This window comes from Chinchilla lanigera, unplaced genomic scaffold (assembly GCF_000276665.1).
Source record: "Chinchilla lanigera isolate Chin_1 unplaced genomic scaffold, ChiLan1.0 scaffold00012, whole genome shotgun sequence".
NCBI lineage: Eukaryota > Metazoa > Chordata > Mammalia > Rodentia > Chinchillidae > Chinchilla > Chinchilla lanigera.
The window spans coordinates 12,626,426-12,642,334 of NW_004955413.1; the positions used below are offsets into that span (position 1 = coordinate 12,626,426).

The 15,909-nt window shown below is 37.9% G+C and overlaps 1 protein-coding gene across 2 annotated transcripts in view; it reads left to right on the forward strand.

The window, feature by feature from the left end:
• Dera (deoxyribose-phosphate aldolase (putative)) overlaps positions 1-15,909 on the forward strand; it is a 111,645-nt gene that overhangs the window by 55,085 nt on the left and 40,651 nt on the right. For both annotated transcript variants that reach the window (XM_005379023.1, XM_013511619.1), the window contains exon 6: positions 9,757-9,885. In XM_005379023.1, the coding sequence (XP_005379080.1) occupies positions 9,757-9,885 (129 nt within the window). The remainder of the gene's footprint in view (positions 1-9,756; positions 9,886-15,909) is intronic.

The following is a 15,909-nucleotide window of genomic DNA, read 5'->3' on the forward strand; positions in this document are numbered from 1 at the left end:
CTCTCCCTCTCCCTCTCCCTCTCCCTCTCCCTCTCTCTCTTTTTCTCTTTCGGTATTTTGAGATGGGTCTTACCCTATAGTTCAGGCTGGCTTCAAACTCATGGAAATCCTCCTGCCTCAGCCTCCCAAGTGCTGGGATTACCGGCATGTGCCACTACTCCCGGCTAGCCCTTTTTGTTTTGAGTCAGGGTTTCACTGAATTTCTTGGCCTGATCTGCAACTTGCAAGTTTTCTGCCATAGTCTCCTGAGTAGCTGGGATTACAGGTGTGTGTCCTTATTCCTGTCTGTATTTATGTATTAGTTAAAAACATAAATCAAGAAAAAATCACAAACAAAAAGCTTGATGCAGTGTGGCCTCTCTCGCTCCTGTGCACCTGCACTCCGGTGCCTACGGGTCCTTCCTAGTGGCGCTGAGATTTGATGCCCGTTTTGCGCAGTCCACTGAGACAGCCGAGCTTGCTTCCCAACTGGGAATAACAAGCAGAGGTGAGGTTACGACCTCCACTTCTCAGCAGTGTGGTAGCAGTAGGAGGGATGCGGGGTACAGACAGGCGGCACCTCCACTGCCAGGTGTAGCGACGATGTAATATATCCCGGGCTTCTAGTACACCCACGTTCACTACTCCTGAAAATCTCATTGTAAGTCAAAACATATATTATCAGGTTTTTAATGTGACATCACTATGCCAGCCACTTCTTCGCTGTGTGTGTTTTGTTAAATTTTGCATTCTTCTGACTAATTTGCAGTTGTGGCATTTGAATTCCATTTTCATTTGCCAGTCATCTTTTATAATAGCCTTCCAAATTATTGTTTTTTCTGGAACGTGGCAAGAATTGTTCTTTCTTTCTGTCTCTTTTTTAAATGGGGAATTTTCAATTCAGCAATATTTGAATTTCTTAACAATGAACATATATTACATGGGGGCCTGAAAGCACAAAAAATAATAAACATTCCAGAGGGCAGGGTCATGATGGATGCAGAAACTTAACTGTGAATACTTTACCGAAGTGTTATTTATAATACTAAAAAATCTGGACCCGTAACTATGTGATAATAGGAAAATGATTGAGTATATTTATTAGGTGGATGTGATGGGAGATTGTATGGCCATTAAAAATTGTGCAATAGGCCTGTGTTTATAAATATGAAAAGACATTTAAGATACATTAGAAGAGAAAAAACAGGTTGGAAAAACTATCCCCTTTGCATAACCACATTAAAAAAATCACAAAGCAGTTCATATCTCCAAAGCCCTCCCAGAAGAAAAATACTTAGATGTTATACAAATTCCAAAAAACTCTACATATTTTAACCTTTAGTTTTGAATAATTTTAAATTTACAGAAAAGTTGCAAAAATAGTACACAAAACTAGTTGGTTCCTCACGCAGCTTTCCCAGTTGTGAAATTTTACTTCTCTGTGTGTATATATTTTTATGTACTGTTTGAGATTAAGTTGCAGACCTGTTGACCCATTCCCCTTTATTCTTCAGTATATGTTTCTTGAAAACGGGGCCAGGGATGTAGCTCAGTGGCAAAGTACTTGCCTAGAATGTGTCAGACCATGGGTATGATACTAGCACTGAAAAAAAAAAAAATTCCTTCAAACAAGGACACGCTTATAGCAAGCCACAGGACACCATCGGATGCTACTGTTAAATCTACAGACCTTGTTTGGATTTTGCTTATTGTCCTAATAGTGTTCTTTATGAGGTTTGGGACCAGTTGTTCTATGTCTCTTTTGGCTTCTTCAGTCTGAAACAATTGTGGCTTTCTTTGTTGTTGGAGAGTATAGACCTATTTTTTGGTAAAATATACCTCAGTGTTGATTTGTTTGATATTTTTCTCATGAGTAGATTCAAATTATGCATCTCAACAGGGGTAACAGAGCTTTTGTCTGTTCTTCTCAATGCATTATTTCAAGAGTCGTGAGATGTTAATTTCATGATGGTACTTTTCTGCTTAGCTAAGATGGTTTCTGCCAAGTTTTTCCATTGTAAAATTAATAAGTATTTTGCATTTTAGTAAGTTATTAATGCAGATTATGATTGGAGATATTTTGAGACTTTAATGTTCTGTTACTCATCTAACTTACTATTTTATTTTATTTTATTTATTTATTTATTTTTTTTGGTTTTTCTCCGGTACCGGGAACCGAACTCACGACCTTGCGCTTGCCAGGCAGGCGCTGTGCCGCTGAGCTAAATCCCCAGCCCTAACTTACTATTTTAATATCCATTGATAATTATTAAGTTTTTAATTTGATAGTTGCTGAATGATTTTCTAATTCCATTCTTTCTCTCTCTCTTTTTTTTTTTTTTGTCTTTTTTTGAGACAGGGTCTCACTGTGCAGTTCAGGCTGGCCTTGAGCTCACTTTGTAGCCCAGACCGGTCTTGAACTCGTAACAATCCTCCTGCCTCAGCCTCCCGAGTGCTGGGATTACAGGTGTGCACCACCATGCGCAGCTAATTCCATTTTTTCTTCTATACTTTTTTGCTTCCCTCTCCCTTCTTTTTTTTCCCTTCCTCCCTTCCTTCCTTCCTATTTGTGAGAACTCATAGATCTCTATTTTATTTAACTGGTTATAATCCTTATGTCATTTATTTTGTTATTGATATTGTCCCAGATTTGGCCAATGGGAATGGCTTCAGAATGACTCCTATATCTTTTTTATGTTTTTATTGTTCTCTTACAACTTCCTCGTTTTCTTGTATAAGATGTTCATTCTATGCCTACTTGGACTTTCTCCACCTGATCCCAGAATTAGCCATGTCTCTAAGGAACTCTGGTTCATTTTATTGAATAGTATATTTAGAAGTCAATATCTAGGTGGCACATGTATTCATTACTATTGGTTTAGTTCTTTCAGTGCATAGATCTAGGAAATTGCACGAATACATACATGTATACAACATGCACATCTATGCACACGTGTACCTTGGCTCTTCCTCCATCCACTCTTCGTCTGTCTATCTTAGAACCTGTGAATGCACACTAATAACCTCCTTTATAAGCCAACATCGCAGGATTATTTTCCCCCTTTCTGTATCGCTGCTCTTTCTTCTTGTCAGTGAGAAATCTTTCTCTCATTATGTTCCAGTCTACAGCCATACCACCCTGAATGCACTCAATCTCGTCTCATTATGTTCCATATATTCATCTGTTTGAGCAATATTTACCCATTTGATCGATTGCCTTGGATATGGCAATCATAGAGCCCCTGTGCTATCAGCCTGGTGCACGAATTTCCCCAACCTCCGAAATTCCCAGGCTTACTGGTAGGGTGGCTCTCCATTCCCTGGCAGAGTGGACTGCAGGTCACTCTCTCCTCACCCTGCACCAGCCCCTGACCTGGGTGACCCAGGAGGCTCCCAGCCCTGGCAACATGCCAGTCCCATGTTTGCTTTGACCATCACAGCAGTGGGTGCCTTCCAGGACCCTTGCTTTTCTACCTCTCTGCAGGTGAGAGCTGCCACAAGACAGCTGAGAGTTGGCTTTCTGAGTCAATAGCAGGAGACTATTTGGTCTTAGTTGTAACAGTTTAAGCTTTTAGAATAAATTGAGTTTATCTTCATTTTACATGTACTTATTCTTAAAGGTGGATCTGAGGGAGCGTTACTAATTGATTACCTTCATAATCGTTTGAATAGTTATTCTTACATTTATTCTCAGAACTTGAGAAATGTTTGAGCTATAAAAGTAAGGCTCTCCTACCTAATCTTGAAGAGGAAAATGATTTTTGGAGAGATTCAGTAATTTTCCCAAGCAACAAAGTTAATTACCAGCCAAGCAGAGAACAAAAAGTTCTGATTTAAATCTTCAAATTTTACTACAAAATGCCCTGGTTCAGCTGGGTGTGGTGGCACACACCTGTAATCCTAGCACTCAGGAGGCTGAGGGGAGAGGATCATTGCAATTTCGAGACCAGTCTAGGCTACAAAGTGAGCTCAAGGTCAGCCTGAACTGCTTAGAGAGACCCTCTCTCAAAAAGGCAAAAACAAAAACAAAAAAAAACCAGGAAAAAAAAAAAACCAGAAAAGCATCCTGGCTCCAGTTCTGTATAGAAGACTAACAGTCAATTTGCAGATTGTTTTTTTAGCATATTAGGTTGTTCAAAAATTATTTTATGTTTCTGAATGCCCTTGGAACTTTTCATTCCATCTAACCTTTTTTCCTTAGATGAATGAAAGCCAGAGTTTAGGATTATAACACCCAACTGTAATGTCAGTAGTTCACACTAGGTGGGTGTTGACATCTCTTTGGGTTCTAGGTTTTGATTACTTTGCCATTTCAAGTATTTCAGTGTATTTCTTGAGAAGATAGTTTGACTACCACATGTTTACTCCAAGATGCTTGTGTGTGCTGGGACAGAGGCAAAAACGTGTGAGGAAATCGAATTTTATTTAACATGGGAACACATTCATTCTGATCTCCCCCTGATCTCTGGTGATAAGATTTTGGGCAAGTCATTATTCATTTTTCCACATTTTGCTTTTTATGGCCTCAAATGATGGTACCTGCCAACTGACTTACAGGAAATGTTTAAATGATATGTATGAAACTGTTCGAGCAAGGTGTGGTGGTGCAGACCTGTAATCCAAGCATTCTGGGAGGATGAGGCAGGAGGATCCCAAGTTCAAGTCCAGCCTGGGAAATTTAATGATTTAATGAGATCCTACTTCACAGTAAAAAATAAGCAAAGGGCGAGGAATGTAGCTCATTGTAAAGGTCCTGGGTTCCATTCCCAATACTGCAACAACCAGCCCAACTAACCACACTAACATCCTGAGCAGTTTAAAAGAAGATGGTTTTGAAAAGAAGAATTTTTTTGTAAAGGGGATCTCTTGATCTTATTACGTAACTTGTAATTTCCTCTACATGTCTATTCCAGTAGCAATTATAGTAAATTCACACCCTCCTGCTGTCCTTTCCTGCTAATGTAGGGGAAAAAAAAAACCTATCCATTAGTTTTTCCATTGTTTCACTCATTTTTATGGAAAGGCAAGTGTCATTTGAGTACAGTAAATAACATAATTTGAGCTTGACTAGGTTATATTTCAGCAATCCAGTCACTTCGCTTTGCATCTGTCATCTCTCCAGTTTCTGAGGTGTCTATCACTAATGTGAAGGTGTGCAGAATTGCAGAACAGTAATAACGCTTCTTTGTGGTTTCTTTGGCTTCTGCTGGAGTGAAGTGGTCTGTTGTTTTCTTATATGTAAGATCTGCAAATTCTAATTGTCTTTCCTAAGGTTTAGGACAGTGCTTGCTTTGTTTTACTCTTGTTTTACCTGTTATTTTGTATTTCTGGAAGTATATAAGAAAAACATGGAATATAATCTGAAGGCATAAATGCCCATGAAATGCCTGGTTCTGTCCTAGTAGCATGTGTTATTTTAATTAATCTTCCCAGAGATGAGTGAATAAACCAAGCCTCCTGAATAATTAGTTTTAAAGAAATGGAGTGATTCCTACATACTTACATAACCAGCAAGTAACAGTGACTCTCTTGTCCCAAAAGTGTGTTAGTCAAAGGACCATAGAGTGTGAGTTAAAAAAAATCTGTTTTATATGTGTGATATATGGTAAACTTCCCCTCTCGTGCCCAAAACTGGTTATACTTTATGTTCTTTAAGAAACATAGATCATAGTGTCATCATAGTGTCCGTGGGTGGGTGGGTGGGTAGGTTCATTCATTCATTCATTGAGGGATTGAACCCACGGTCTTTGCACTGAGCTACATCCCAAGTCCTTTTTGTTTTTCATTTTGAGACGATTTCACAAGTTGCTAAGTTGCGCAGGCTAGGTTTAACTTGTGATCTCCTGCCTCAGCCTCCCTTACTGCTGAAATTACAAGCATGCATCACCATACCTAGCTTGTTCTTGGCTTTTATAAATACTGTGTGTTATGAGCATAATAAGATATCAGCAATAGCAACATACCACCACCATCAACCACAATAGGAAAGCAAATAGCTGACATTCCTAGAGCGTGAGTTACGTGCCAGAGACTATCCTTACCTCTTTGTATATATTGCCTTATTTAATGGTTAAAATAACTCCGTGAAGGGTGTGTACAGATGAGAGGGTTGGGGCAGAGGCTGAGAGTTAAGTAACTTGCTTAAATCCAACAACAAATTAATGGCAGAGCTGGAGTATCAGCACACTCTCTTGTGGATTTTGCCATTCTTTCTCAGGAGATATTGTTATCCCAGAGTGAAGAGTTGAAAATGAGTGAAACCAATTCTGATGAAGTTAAGCTGAAAAGGAATTTATTAGGAGGATCTAGAACAGCTCATAGAATAAGTAAAAATCTAGAGAAGCAGATTTAGGAAACAGTCAGAACCATGGAAGATTTGGAAGCAGAAAAGGTGGCTCAATTATGGCACAGGAAGAGTTTGGTCACAGCACAACACTGCCATGGGTATGCACAGGTGCCATGCTGGTGGCCAGAGCCACTGGACACTGGGACCTGCTGCCATCACTGCTGCTACAATAGTTTTTTGACCTTTGCATTGCTCACTATATTCAAAGGTACCCATGGAAGCAATCACTTCAGGAAGCCTAGGTTTTTTTTTTGTTTGTTTTGTTTTGGTTTTTTTCTGGTACCGGGAATCTAACTCATGACCTTGCGCTTGCCAGGCAGGTGCTGTGCCGCTTAGCTAAATCCCCAGCCCCCTAGGTTGTATTTTTTTAAAAAGCCAGTTTTCATATACTTCTTGAATTTGTTGTTCTGCTACATTCTGGGCAGGATGGTAAGAGAAAGGAGCTTAGGTTCAACTTTCTAAATGTTGAACCTTCATGATTAGGATATTTTCTCTGGCAGTCTTGATCCTGTTATGTGGTGAAAGAGGTCAGTAAAATGATTTGAGAAATTGACAGCTCAAATAATGAGAGGGTACTGGCTGCATATTTGTTAAGTAGAGTTATGCACTAAGTGAGCACTTTTGATTCATTTGTTTCAATCCTAGATTAAAGAGCATAACTTCTAAATGGCTGATAAATGCTCAAGTGATAAAATACATCAAATTTTCCTGGTTAAATTTAACTGTAGTTAAAGAAATTCACTGGGTAGTAATCTTTAGCAAAGGGATGGTGGTTTTGTTCATAAAAGTGGTCATGATCAGTATGTTAAGAATTTGTTATAAGGCCAAAGTTCGCTTTGACAAATGCTGTAATAAAATATTTTCTAATTTTATCTGATACTGCAGTGTTTTAAGTTTAATCCGTACAACAGAATTTCTGCCCAGTACAAGCAGTTAGATTAGGACATGAAATAAGATATGACTTTTATCACACATTGCTTAATTGAAACTCATTTGACTAGCAGTCTGAACTTAATGCTATTTTTTACTCAATACTAATTTTATTAAACTTTTTTAGTGCTTATAGTATGTCAGGCAATATGCAAAGTACTTTATCTCTTTTAATCTGTATAATAACCCTGTAAGATAAATACGATACTTTAAGGGTGGAACTGAAGCTGAGAGCAATAACTTGCCTACAATCCCACAGAAGCAGTACAGCCAGGTTTTAGATGCATGTTATCTGTCTGTCTAAACTTCCTCTGCTGGCCCCATTTTATGGTGGAAGAAAGTCATTAAACTACAAGTTGCTGCTGGATTAGCATTCTTGAATTTTTAGATGAGGAAACTGCCTTGTGACTTGTTCTTAGAGAACAGTTTTCTCTTTTTAGATTCAGTAACTCAAGAAATGTCATTTTACCCTAGGTTCACTTTCTGTTAAAAGAATGTAAGTCAGTATCATAGCACAGGATGTGGCTGTTTCCCACATTCTTTTTTTTTTTTTTTTTTTTTTTGTCTTTTTGAGGCAAGGTCTCGCTGTGCAGCTCAGGCTCCCTTGAGCTCACTTTGTAGCCCAGGCCGGCCTTGAACTTGCAGCGATCTTCCTGCCTCAGCCTCCCAGGTGCTGGGATCACAGGTGTGCGCCACCATGCCTGGCTCCAACATTCCTAAATGAGACATCATTGGATATATTGGTCAGATGACTTTCCCACCAGTTGGGCAAAGAGCCAGGGTAAGGTAAATACTGCGGCATCCCACATGCTCTCTAAGTCACAAAACTACCTACTGTTAAGGATTTGTAAAAGTATGTAGTCCTTTCTTGAGAAACCTAATGGGGCACCATCTCCTGGCAGTAATGAACCTCAGACTTACCAGGATTTTTGTGCAGAATATTTGCTTTTACTATATTCAGTTTTTACTTCTGAGCTTCAGTTTATATTCAGCTTTTCTAGGGTTGGGAAGGCATTTTGATTCATTTGCCTTTAACTTTTTGGCTTTGAATGAGTTTGCTGACTTGAGACTAAGTTTTAGTCGTTTATGTGTACTTTTGTAAACTTGTGAATTGCAGAACTCTTGTCTTAGCCTCGAGAATGCTAACCCTGACCCTTGTTAGGAATATTGCTGTCTTGCTCAGTTTAGTCCATGTGCCGCTGGGGGAGTTACTCACTGGTAGAGCACGTGGCTATCATGTGCTTGGCCCTTGGTTTGATCTCCAGTAATATAAAACTCAAACCAAAATGAAAACCAACTACTTCCCGTGAGACACACAGACACAAAGGGAAGAAATAGCCTCATATTGGTGCTGATACTATGGTAATAGCCTGAGTTTGGGTAATGAAGGTGAAGGGTGAAAGCACAAATTTTTTGTCATTGACAAAAGACTGTTAAATATTTTTTCAAAAATTTAGTACTCATTATATCGGTTTATTCATTAAAATTCTGCTACTTTGTTTTTTTTGTTTTTTTTTTTGTTTTTTTTTGTTTTTCTCCGGTACCAGGAACCGAACTCACGACCTTGCGCTTGCCAGGCAGGCGCTTTTGCCGCTGAGCTAAATTTTTTTTTTTTTGTTTTTTTTTGTTTTTCTCCGGTACCAGGAACCGAACTCACGACCTTGCGCTTGCCAGGCAGGCGCTTTTGCCGCTGAGCTAAATCCCCAGCCCCAATTCTGCTACTTTGAATACGAATTGTTTTCCCCTTCGATTTTATTTTGTTATGTATTCTTTTGTGCGTGTGTGTGTGTGTGGTGGGGGGGTTGTGTGTGTTTAATTTAATTGTGTGCTTTCTGGATCCTGTATGGAGCCCATGAAAGCCAGATGTGGTATGAGGTCAGGATAAATGGAGTGAAGGTGACATCCCTGACTGCCTCTGCAGATAACTCTGTGCACATGTCTCCAGGACTACCTGGCCAGGCTTGGTGCTCTTTGATCAGATGTGTAGACATATTTTGTGGCACATGGTACTTTGATTGTCATTAGCAGTGCTCTCAGGAAACATCTGCCTTACATTCTAAGAAGACAACCTACCCATCGCATATGAATGGAAGAATTAATAGGAACCTGAAGAATTTTTTTCTCCAGAGTCTGCAAAGTGGTCATAACACTGTATGTGTGGTAGATAAGTTTGTTTTTTCTTTTAAGTCACCATCATATGGAAGAGGTAGAAATCACATTTAATTTGCATGTCATTATAGTGATATTTAAAAAGCCCCATAACTCTGGACCATGGGCCAGGGCTTACAAATGGTTTCTTGGTGGCAAACTAAGCGTTTCTTGTCACAGGATGTGAATTGCAACAGAATGCTGTAGGCGATATTAAATTGGGGTGAGTTTTAGAAAGTGACAAATGTTTTATGTTTCCTAAATCTGAGCTGAGCTCTCCCAGCTCTGAATGGCTGCCAAGTTGTGTTATCACTTGCCTGCTTTGTAACTGCCTCAATTATTTCCTTCCCCAGCCCTGTATGATGAGATCCGTCAGTTTCGCCAGGCCTGTGGGGAGGCTCATCTCAAAACCATCTTAGCCACAGGAGAACTCGGATCTCTCACTAATGTTTATAAAGCCAGTATGATAGCGATGATGGCAGGTAAGTGTTTTATGTTCAAATAATATTGTGTACTGATGGATGTCTTTAGGAGAAATAAGTAAGTAAAACACATTTGGCTATTAGTAAAAATGCTAACCACTTGGGATCTTGGGGGAGGGGTGAAACATTCTGTGAATCCATGTTCAATGTGAAATGGTCGAAAAACTCTTGGCTTTCCTCCACATTTTTTCCATGGCATTTCTTTGTTGCACTATCCTTAGAAGGCAGTAGATGGCTCTCTTGTTAGTGAATTGCCCTTTGTGCTATTTGATTTCGTCAACATATGTTAGACAGGAATTTATTTAACTCTGACTTTTTCTCTCTGTGAATTTAAGCTTTAGATTATTTTTCTCATACACACACACACACACACACACACACACACACACATACACTACTTGAGCCTGCCCCTGCTTTTGTTTGTGTTAATTTCTCAAAACTTTAGTGTGGTGTATTTTTTCATAGTTTCAAATGTAGATTGACTTGTTCTTTATCTCTACGAACAACAGATATCTCTATTCAGATGTCCAAGTTTGAAACCTAGGAGTCATGCTTGATTCTTTCTTCTCCCTACCTTCACGTAAAACAATGAACAGGTCTTATGAGTTCTACCTTTTTCGTGTGTCTAATGTACCGCCCCTTTCCTGGTCTGTTCTTCGTACTGTTCAGATGATCTTTTAAAAAATGCTAATTTGATTATGGTGCTGTTTGCTTTCAGTCTTTTAGTCACTTCCGTTTTTCTTTCAGACAAAGTAGAAATTCCTTAATTCTTATTTTAAGTAGTCCTTCCTGAGACCCCGCCTGTGCCCTGCTAGCTCACTTCTCTTTTACCCCATAGACCTCAGCCACATCAATTACTTGCCATTTCCTGAAGGTGCCATTTCCATAGTATGGATCTGTCTAGAATGCCTTTTGCCCAAATTACTCCTTAGAATCAAATGCCTTTTGCCCAAATTACTCCTTAGAATCTTTAGATTTAACATAGGCACCACCCTTTTTCAAAGTATCTCCCCTAAGCCACTTCCTTCCCTACCACTTAGCTGATTTTCTCTTCTGTATGTGTCTATATTATTCTGTTAAAACCTCTGTCAGATAACTTACCATACCATGATTGCTGCTAACGTTTTATATGCCCTCCCAGATGCCCCATATTTTGATGAAGATATGTGGCTTCTCTAGTCTTAAATCTGCATTGTCCATCAATGTGAAATGGTCGATCATGGTCATCCTTTAGATTTTTATGCTCTTCTTTACCCTTTGGGTGATTTGTCAATTATTCCCTGCAACTCTACTGAAAATCATCCTACTAGGCATTAATGGTATGATTTTCCCAATCACGCTGCTGGATTCAGAAAATACTTTTCTCATTTAGAGCAAAATCTCTGAAGATACAAGGATAAGAAAGAATTCAAGATTTTTGAGCAGTGGTTTGTTGATGTTGACGTTTCAAAAGTCCACAGTAAAAAAACCTTCTGCCTTAGCCTCCCACATAGCTGGGATTACTCGTGTGCACCACTGGGCCTGGCTGTACACACTTGATTGTTAGCTACATGGTTGGGGTGCGCAGGAGGTTCAGGTACTCATCAGGGTCACATCTCAGTCAGTCTTGAGGTGTCTGTTTCCCCAACTATAAATACAGGCTACAGTGAAATATATTCACCCTGAGAAGCCAGCCAGTCCAGTCCTACTCACCCAGTGCACTGCCTATGCTAGGAGCATGGCATTAGGTTATCAGGCTTTAGAAGCCAGTTCTACCCTTTATCCCTCCTATTTGTAGGAAAGAAAACATGATCAGAAACATGTTCATTGTCTGTCTCTCCATTTCTACTTATTTCCCTGTGTTTTATATCTGCTGCATTTCATCAGTGGCTGTCGAGCATGCACTGTGAGTAATGTAACGGTTTATGGCGTGCTTTATCAGACACTTTTAAATAATATCCCTTAATCTTCACAACAGTCCTGGAGTGGATGAAGACCAGGGGAGTTAGTGGCTTACTAAGGTCACAGTGCTAATGCATTATACATAGCCCTTATTTGAACCCAGGCTTTCTGGTTCCAGGTTTATGGCTTTTTCATTTGTAAAACAGTTATTTTTCCAAGTTTTTGTGCTTGATCGTATCTGAATAAAAGACACAGTCTTTATGAGGTGTCCTGTATGAAAGCATCTAGTCCATTTCCTGGCCTGTAGTTTATCCTACTAAGACATACAGTAGAATTTGTAAAAATTTTGCTCATTTTTATTTATATTTATTTTCAGCAACTTGAAGAACTTTTTAAATTTAAAAAAAATTATATTTTTATTTCATATATGACTCAGAAGAACTCCTGTCCCCCAAATAATTTTGATGAAAGCCAGGTATGGTGTTTTATGCCTGTAATAGCAGCACTGGGGAGGCTGAGGCAAGATTGCCTGGAGTTTGGGGAATGCCTAGGCTACATCTTGAGTTCAAGGCCAGTGAGTTAGCAAGACCTGACTCTAAAAACCAAAAATAATAACAATAATAATGATTATTATTATTTTGATTAAATTCACATTGCTTTCAGCTGGGACTTTTTTTTTCCATGTTGATATATTTTTAAAATCAACTTCATTGAGGCAAGTTTGTATTCGGCAAAATTCATGTATACAGTATGATTTTTGACAGTTTAAGTATACCTGTAACCACTATTCCAATCAAGCAGTAGAACATTTCCATCTCCCAGAAATACCTGATGTTACCCTTTATAGTCAATTCTAATCCTCTCTCCTATTGCCCAAGGTACAACTACTAACTTGATTTTTTTTCACCATGTTCTGTACTGCAGCTGTATCAAGTTTTGAACATCATATTTTTGCAGTTGGTACTACTTTGTGCTTGTTGATTTCCGCCTTGGTAAAGGTGATAGCTATGGAATATTAAGAAATCTGTTTAGAAATATTTCATTGTATAAATATACTGAGTTGCTAAAATTTTTGCTAGAGAGTTGTTTATAATATTGTCTTCTTTGGCTGATATCTGTAGGGTTTGTAGTTATATCTCATTCTTCGTTCCTGATGTTATTTTTTTCTTTCCTGTTGTCCTTCCCTTTTCCTCCTCCCCTGCTGTCCCTCATCCCTTTTTTCCTCTAGAGTTTTGCTCTGCTGTTTTTCCTTTCTTGGTTAAAGTATTTTCTAGTTTCCTTTGTGACCTAATGCTATATTCCTGGCCTATAGTTTATCCTTGAGATTATACAACAGAATTTTTAAAAATAATGTTCATTTTAATTTATATTTACTTTAGAATGCTTTCTAAAGTGTTATTTAAATTAAGATGTTCGATTTTCAAATATTTAATGCTTTTATATGTGTTTTAGTGTTAATTTATAGTTTACAATTCTGTTAATTTCAGGGATTATTAGATTTTTTTCTTTTGAAATTGAATTATTTTGTAACATGATTTCTTTAGGCATCTGCTTTAAGTGCACTTAAAGTATGTATATTGTGGATGTTAATGCAGATGTCATTGTCAGGCTAAGTTGGTTGATAGCTTTTTTCAAATTTTTTTTTTTGTTGTTGTTTTTTGTCTTTTTGAGACAGGGTTTCACTATGTAGTTCGGGCTGGCCTTGAGCTCACTTTGTAGCCTAGACTGGTCTCGATCCTCCTGCCTCAGCATCCTGAGTGCTGGGATTACAGGCATCCACCACCATGCCTGGCCTCCTTGTTTTAGTATTAAAATCTCCAGATATAATTATAGATTTTTCTCCATATCCATATCCCTTCAGAATATCATTTGTTTTCTTCATGTATTGTAGAGCTCTGTTATTAGGTATATATACACTTTCAGGATTATGGTGTTTACCTCTTGAATTAGCAAGTTCATCAGTATGAATGTTCTCATTATCCCTGGTACTAGTGCTTTTCTGAACGTCCTCTTGGTTTAATATTAATTCAGCCACACTAGCTTTTTTGTGCTTCCTATTTGCATGGTGCCTGTTTTCCAAGTCTTTTATTTTTAACCCATTGGTGACTACATATTTATAAAGTATGTCTCTTAATAGAATGGAATCCTGTCATTTGTGACAAAGTGGGTGTGACTGCTGAGCTTGATGTTAACTCAAGTAAGCCAGGCACTGAATGACAATTACCACGTGGGCTTGCTAGGATGTGCAGGCTACAGCAGTTGATGTCAGAGAAGTTGAGAGAAGAATCATGGTGCCCAGAGGATAGGGAGTGTGGAGGGGAGGGGCATGGGCAAAGGTTGATCAGCGGGATCTGCGTTATAGTTAGGAAAGAGAAAGAAGTTCTGCTGTGCACAGCAGGGTTACTGCTTTTACCATGAATGCACTCTTCATCTCAGAAAACTACAAGGAAGGATTTTAGAAATTTTACCATAAAGAAATGATAATTTTTCTAAACTTTGGTGGTACTGGGGATAAAATACAGAACCATCACACCAAGCTACATTCCCACCCTATACCTCTTTAATATATTTTATCTTGACACAAGATCTTGTCAAGTGGCTAAGTTGCCCTGGTGGGGCCTGAACTTGTGATCCTCCTTTCTCAGTCTCTCAGAGTGCTGGGATTACTGGTGTGCCCAGCCTAACAAATGATGAATATTGGAGAAAATAGATATGTGTTTTTCTAAATTTAAACATTCTGCAATATGTACATATAGCAAAATATTTCTTATTACTGCAGTAATGTGTATAATTTTTAGTTTTTTTGTATCAGTTAAATAAATTTAGTCTAGAAAATCAAGAAGAAAAATAAGTTTATCTCTTAGAGGCAGCTCTTTGAAAAGTTCCTTAAGATAGTTTCTCCTTTTTAATTAGCGTGCTTTGTCCATTTTACTTTCCATATAGCTATTGATGTAGTATTTAAGTCTGCCATCTTGCATGTTATTTCCTTTTTGTTTTGATCTACTTTTTTTGTTCCTTTTTTTTCTTATCCCCTTTGGGTTCACCAAATATTTTATAGCTTTTCTTTTTATTTCTTAGACTGCATTCTTATCTCCAATCTCTCTGTATTTTAAGTGGTTGCTCAAACAATTACAATTTGCGTCCTTAATTTATCACAGTCTACTTAAAGTTCATATTGTTCCACTTTATGCTTATGTCACAAATGTAAGAACCTTATAGTAGATTCATTTGTATGTTCATTGGTCCTTTGAATTATTTTAATTTTCTTCTACATGTGTTATAAACTCCATATTGCAGTGATGTGATTTTAATCACTATTTATCTTAAGGAAATGAAGAGAAGAAAAAAACTAAGCTCAGCTTTTGTTTCACATTTTCCCACACATAAATCATTTCCATCTTTATTGCTTCTTGGCCTTTTGTCTAAGATCAAGTGTAGTATCTGTTCTTATCAGTTTAATCATTTTCACCTTTGTTTCTTCTCTGTAAATTTAAATTTCTATTTTGTGTAATTTAGCCCACATACCTTCCATGGGTATTTTTTGCAGTATAAATTGGCTGGTGATTAATTCTTTCAAGTTTTGTTCATTCAAAAATGTCTTTATTTTACCTCTCTATTTCAAGGATAGTTTCATCTCTGGGTTGATATTTTTATTCTTTTTTCAGCCTTAGGTGTGTCATTTCATTTCTTGCAATTACATTTCTTCTTGTTTCCCTGTACGTAGTGTCTCACTTTACTCTGTATTTAATCAGTATTTCCTCCTTACCGTGGCTTTTCACTAATTTGATCAGAGTGTGCCTAAAATGGTTTTCATTATTTTTAACCTGCTTGGAGTTTGCTGAACTTCTTAGATCTATATGTTGATATTTTCTGCTAAATTAAAACATTATCAAAACTATTTTTTCCAATATATTTTTGCTTCATTCTATTTGTCTTTCCTTTTAGGACTTCCAAGTACCTAAGTGTCGGAGTGTTTCATATTGTCCCATAGGTTACTGAAGTCCTACTTACTTTAATCTTTTTTACACCACTCTGTCCTCTAAATTGGCTAATTTGTACCGATATTTCTTCATCCATGTGGATGTTGCCCTTATTTTATTCTCGTCTACTTTTAATACTTTAATAGTGGAATTTATACTACTA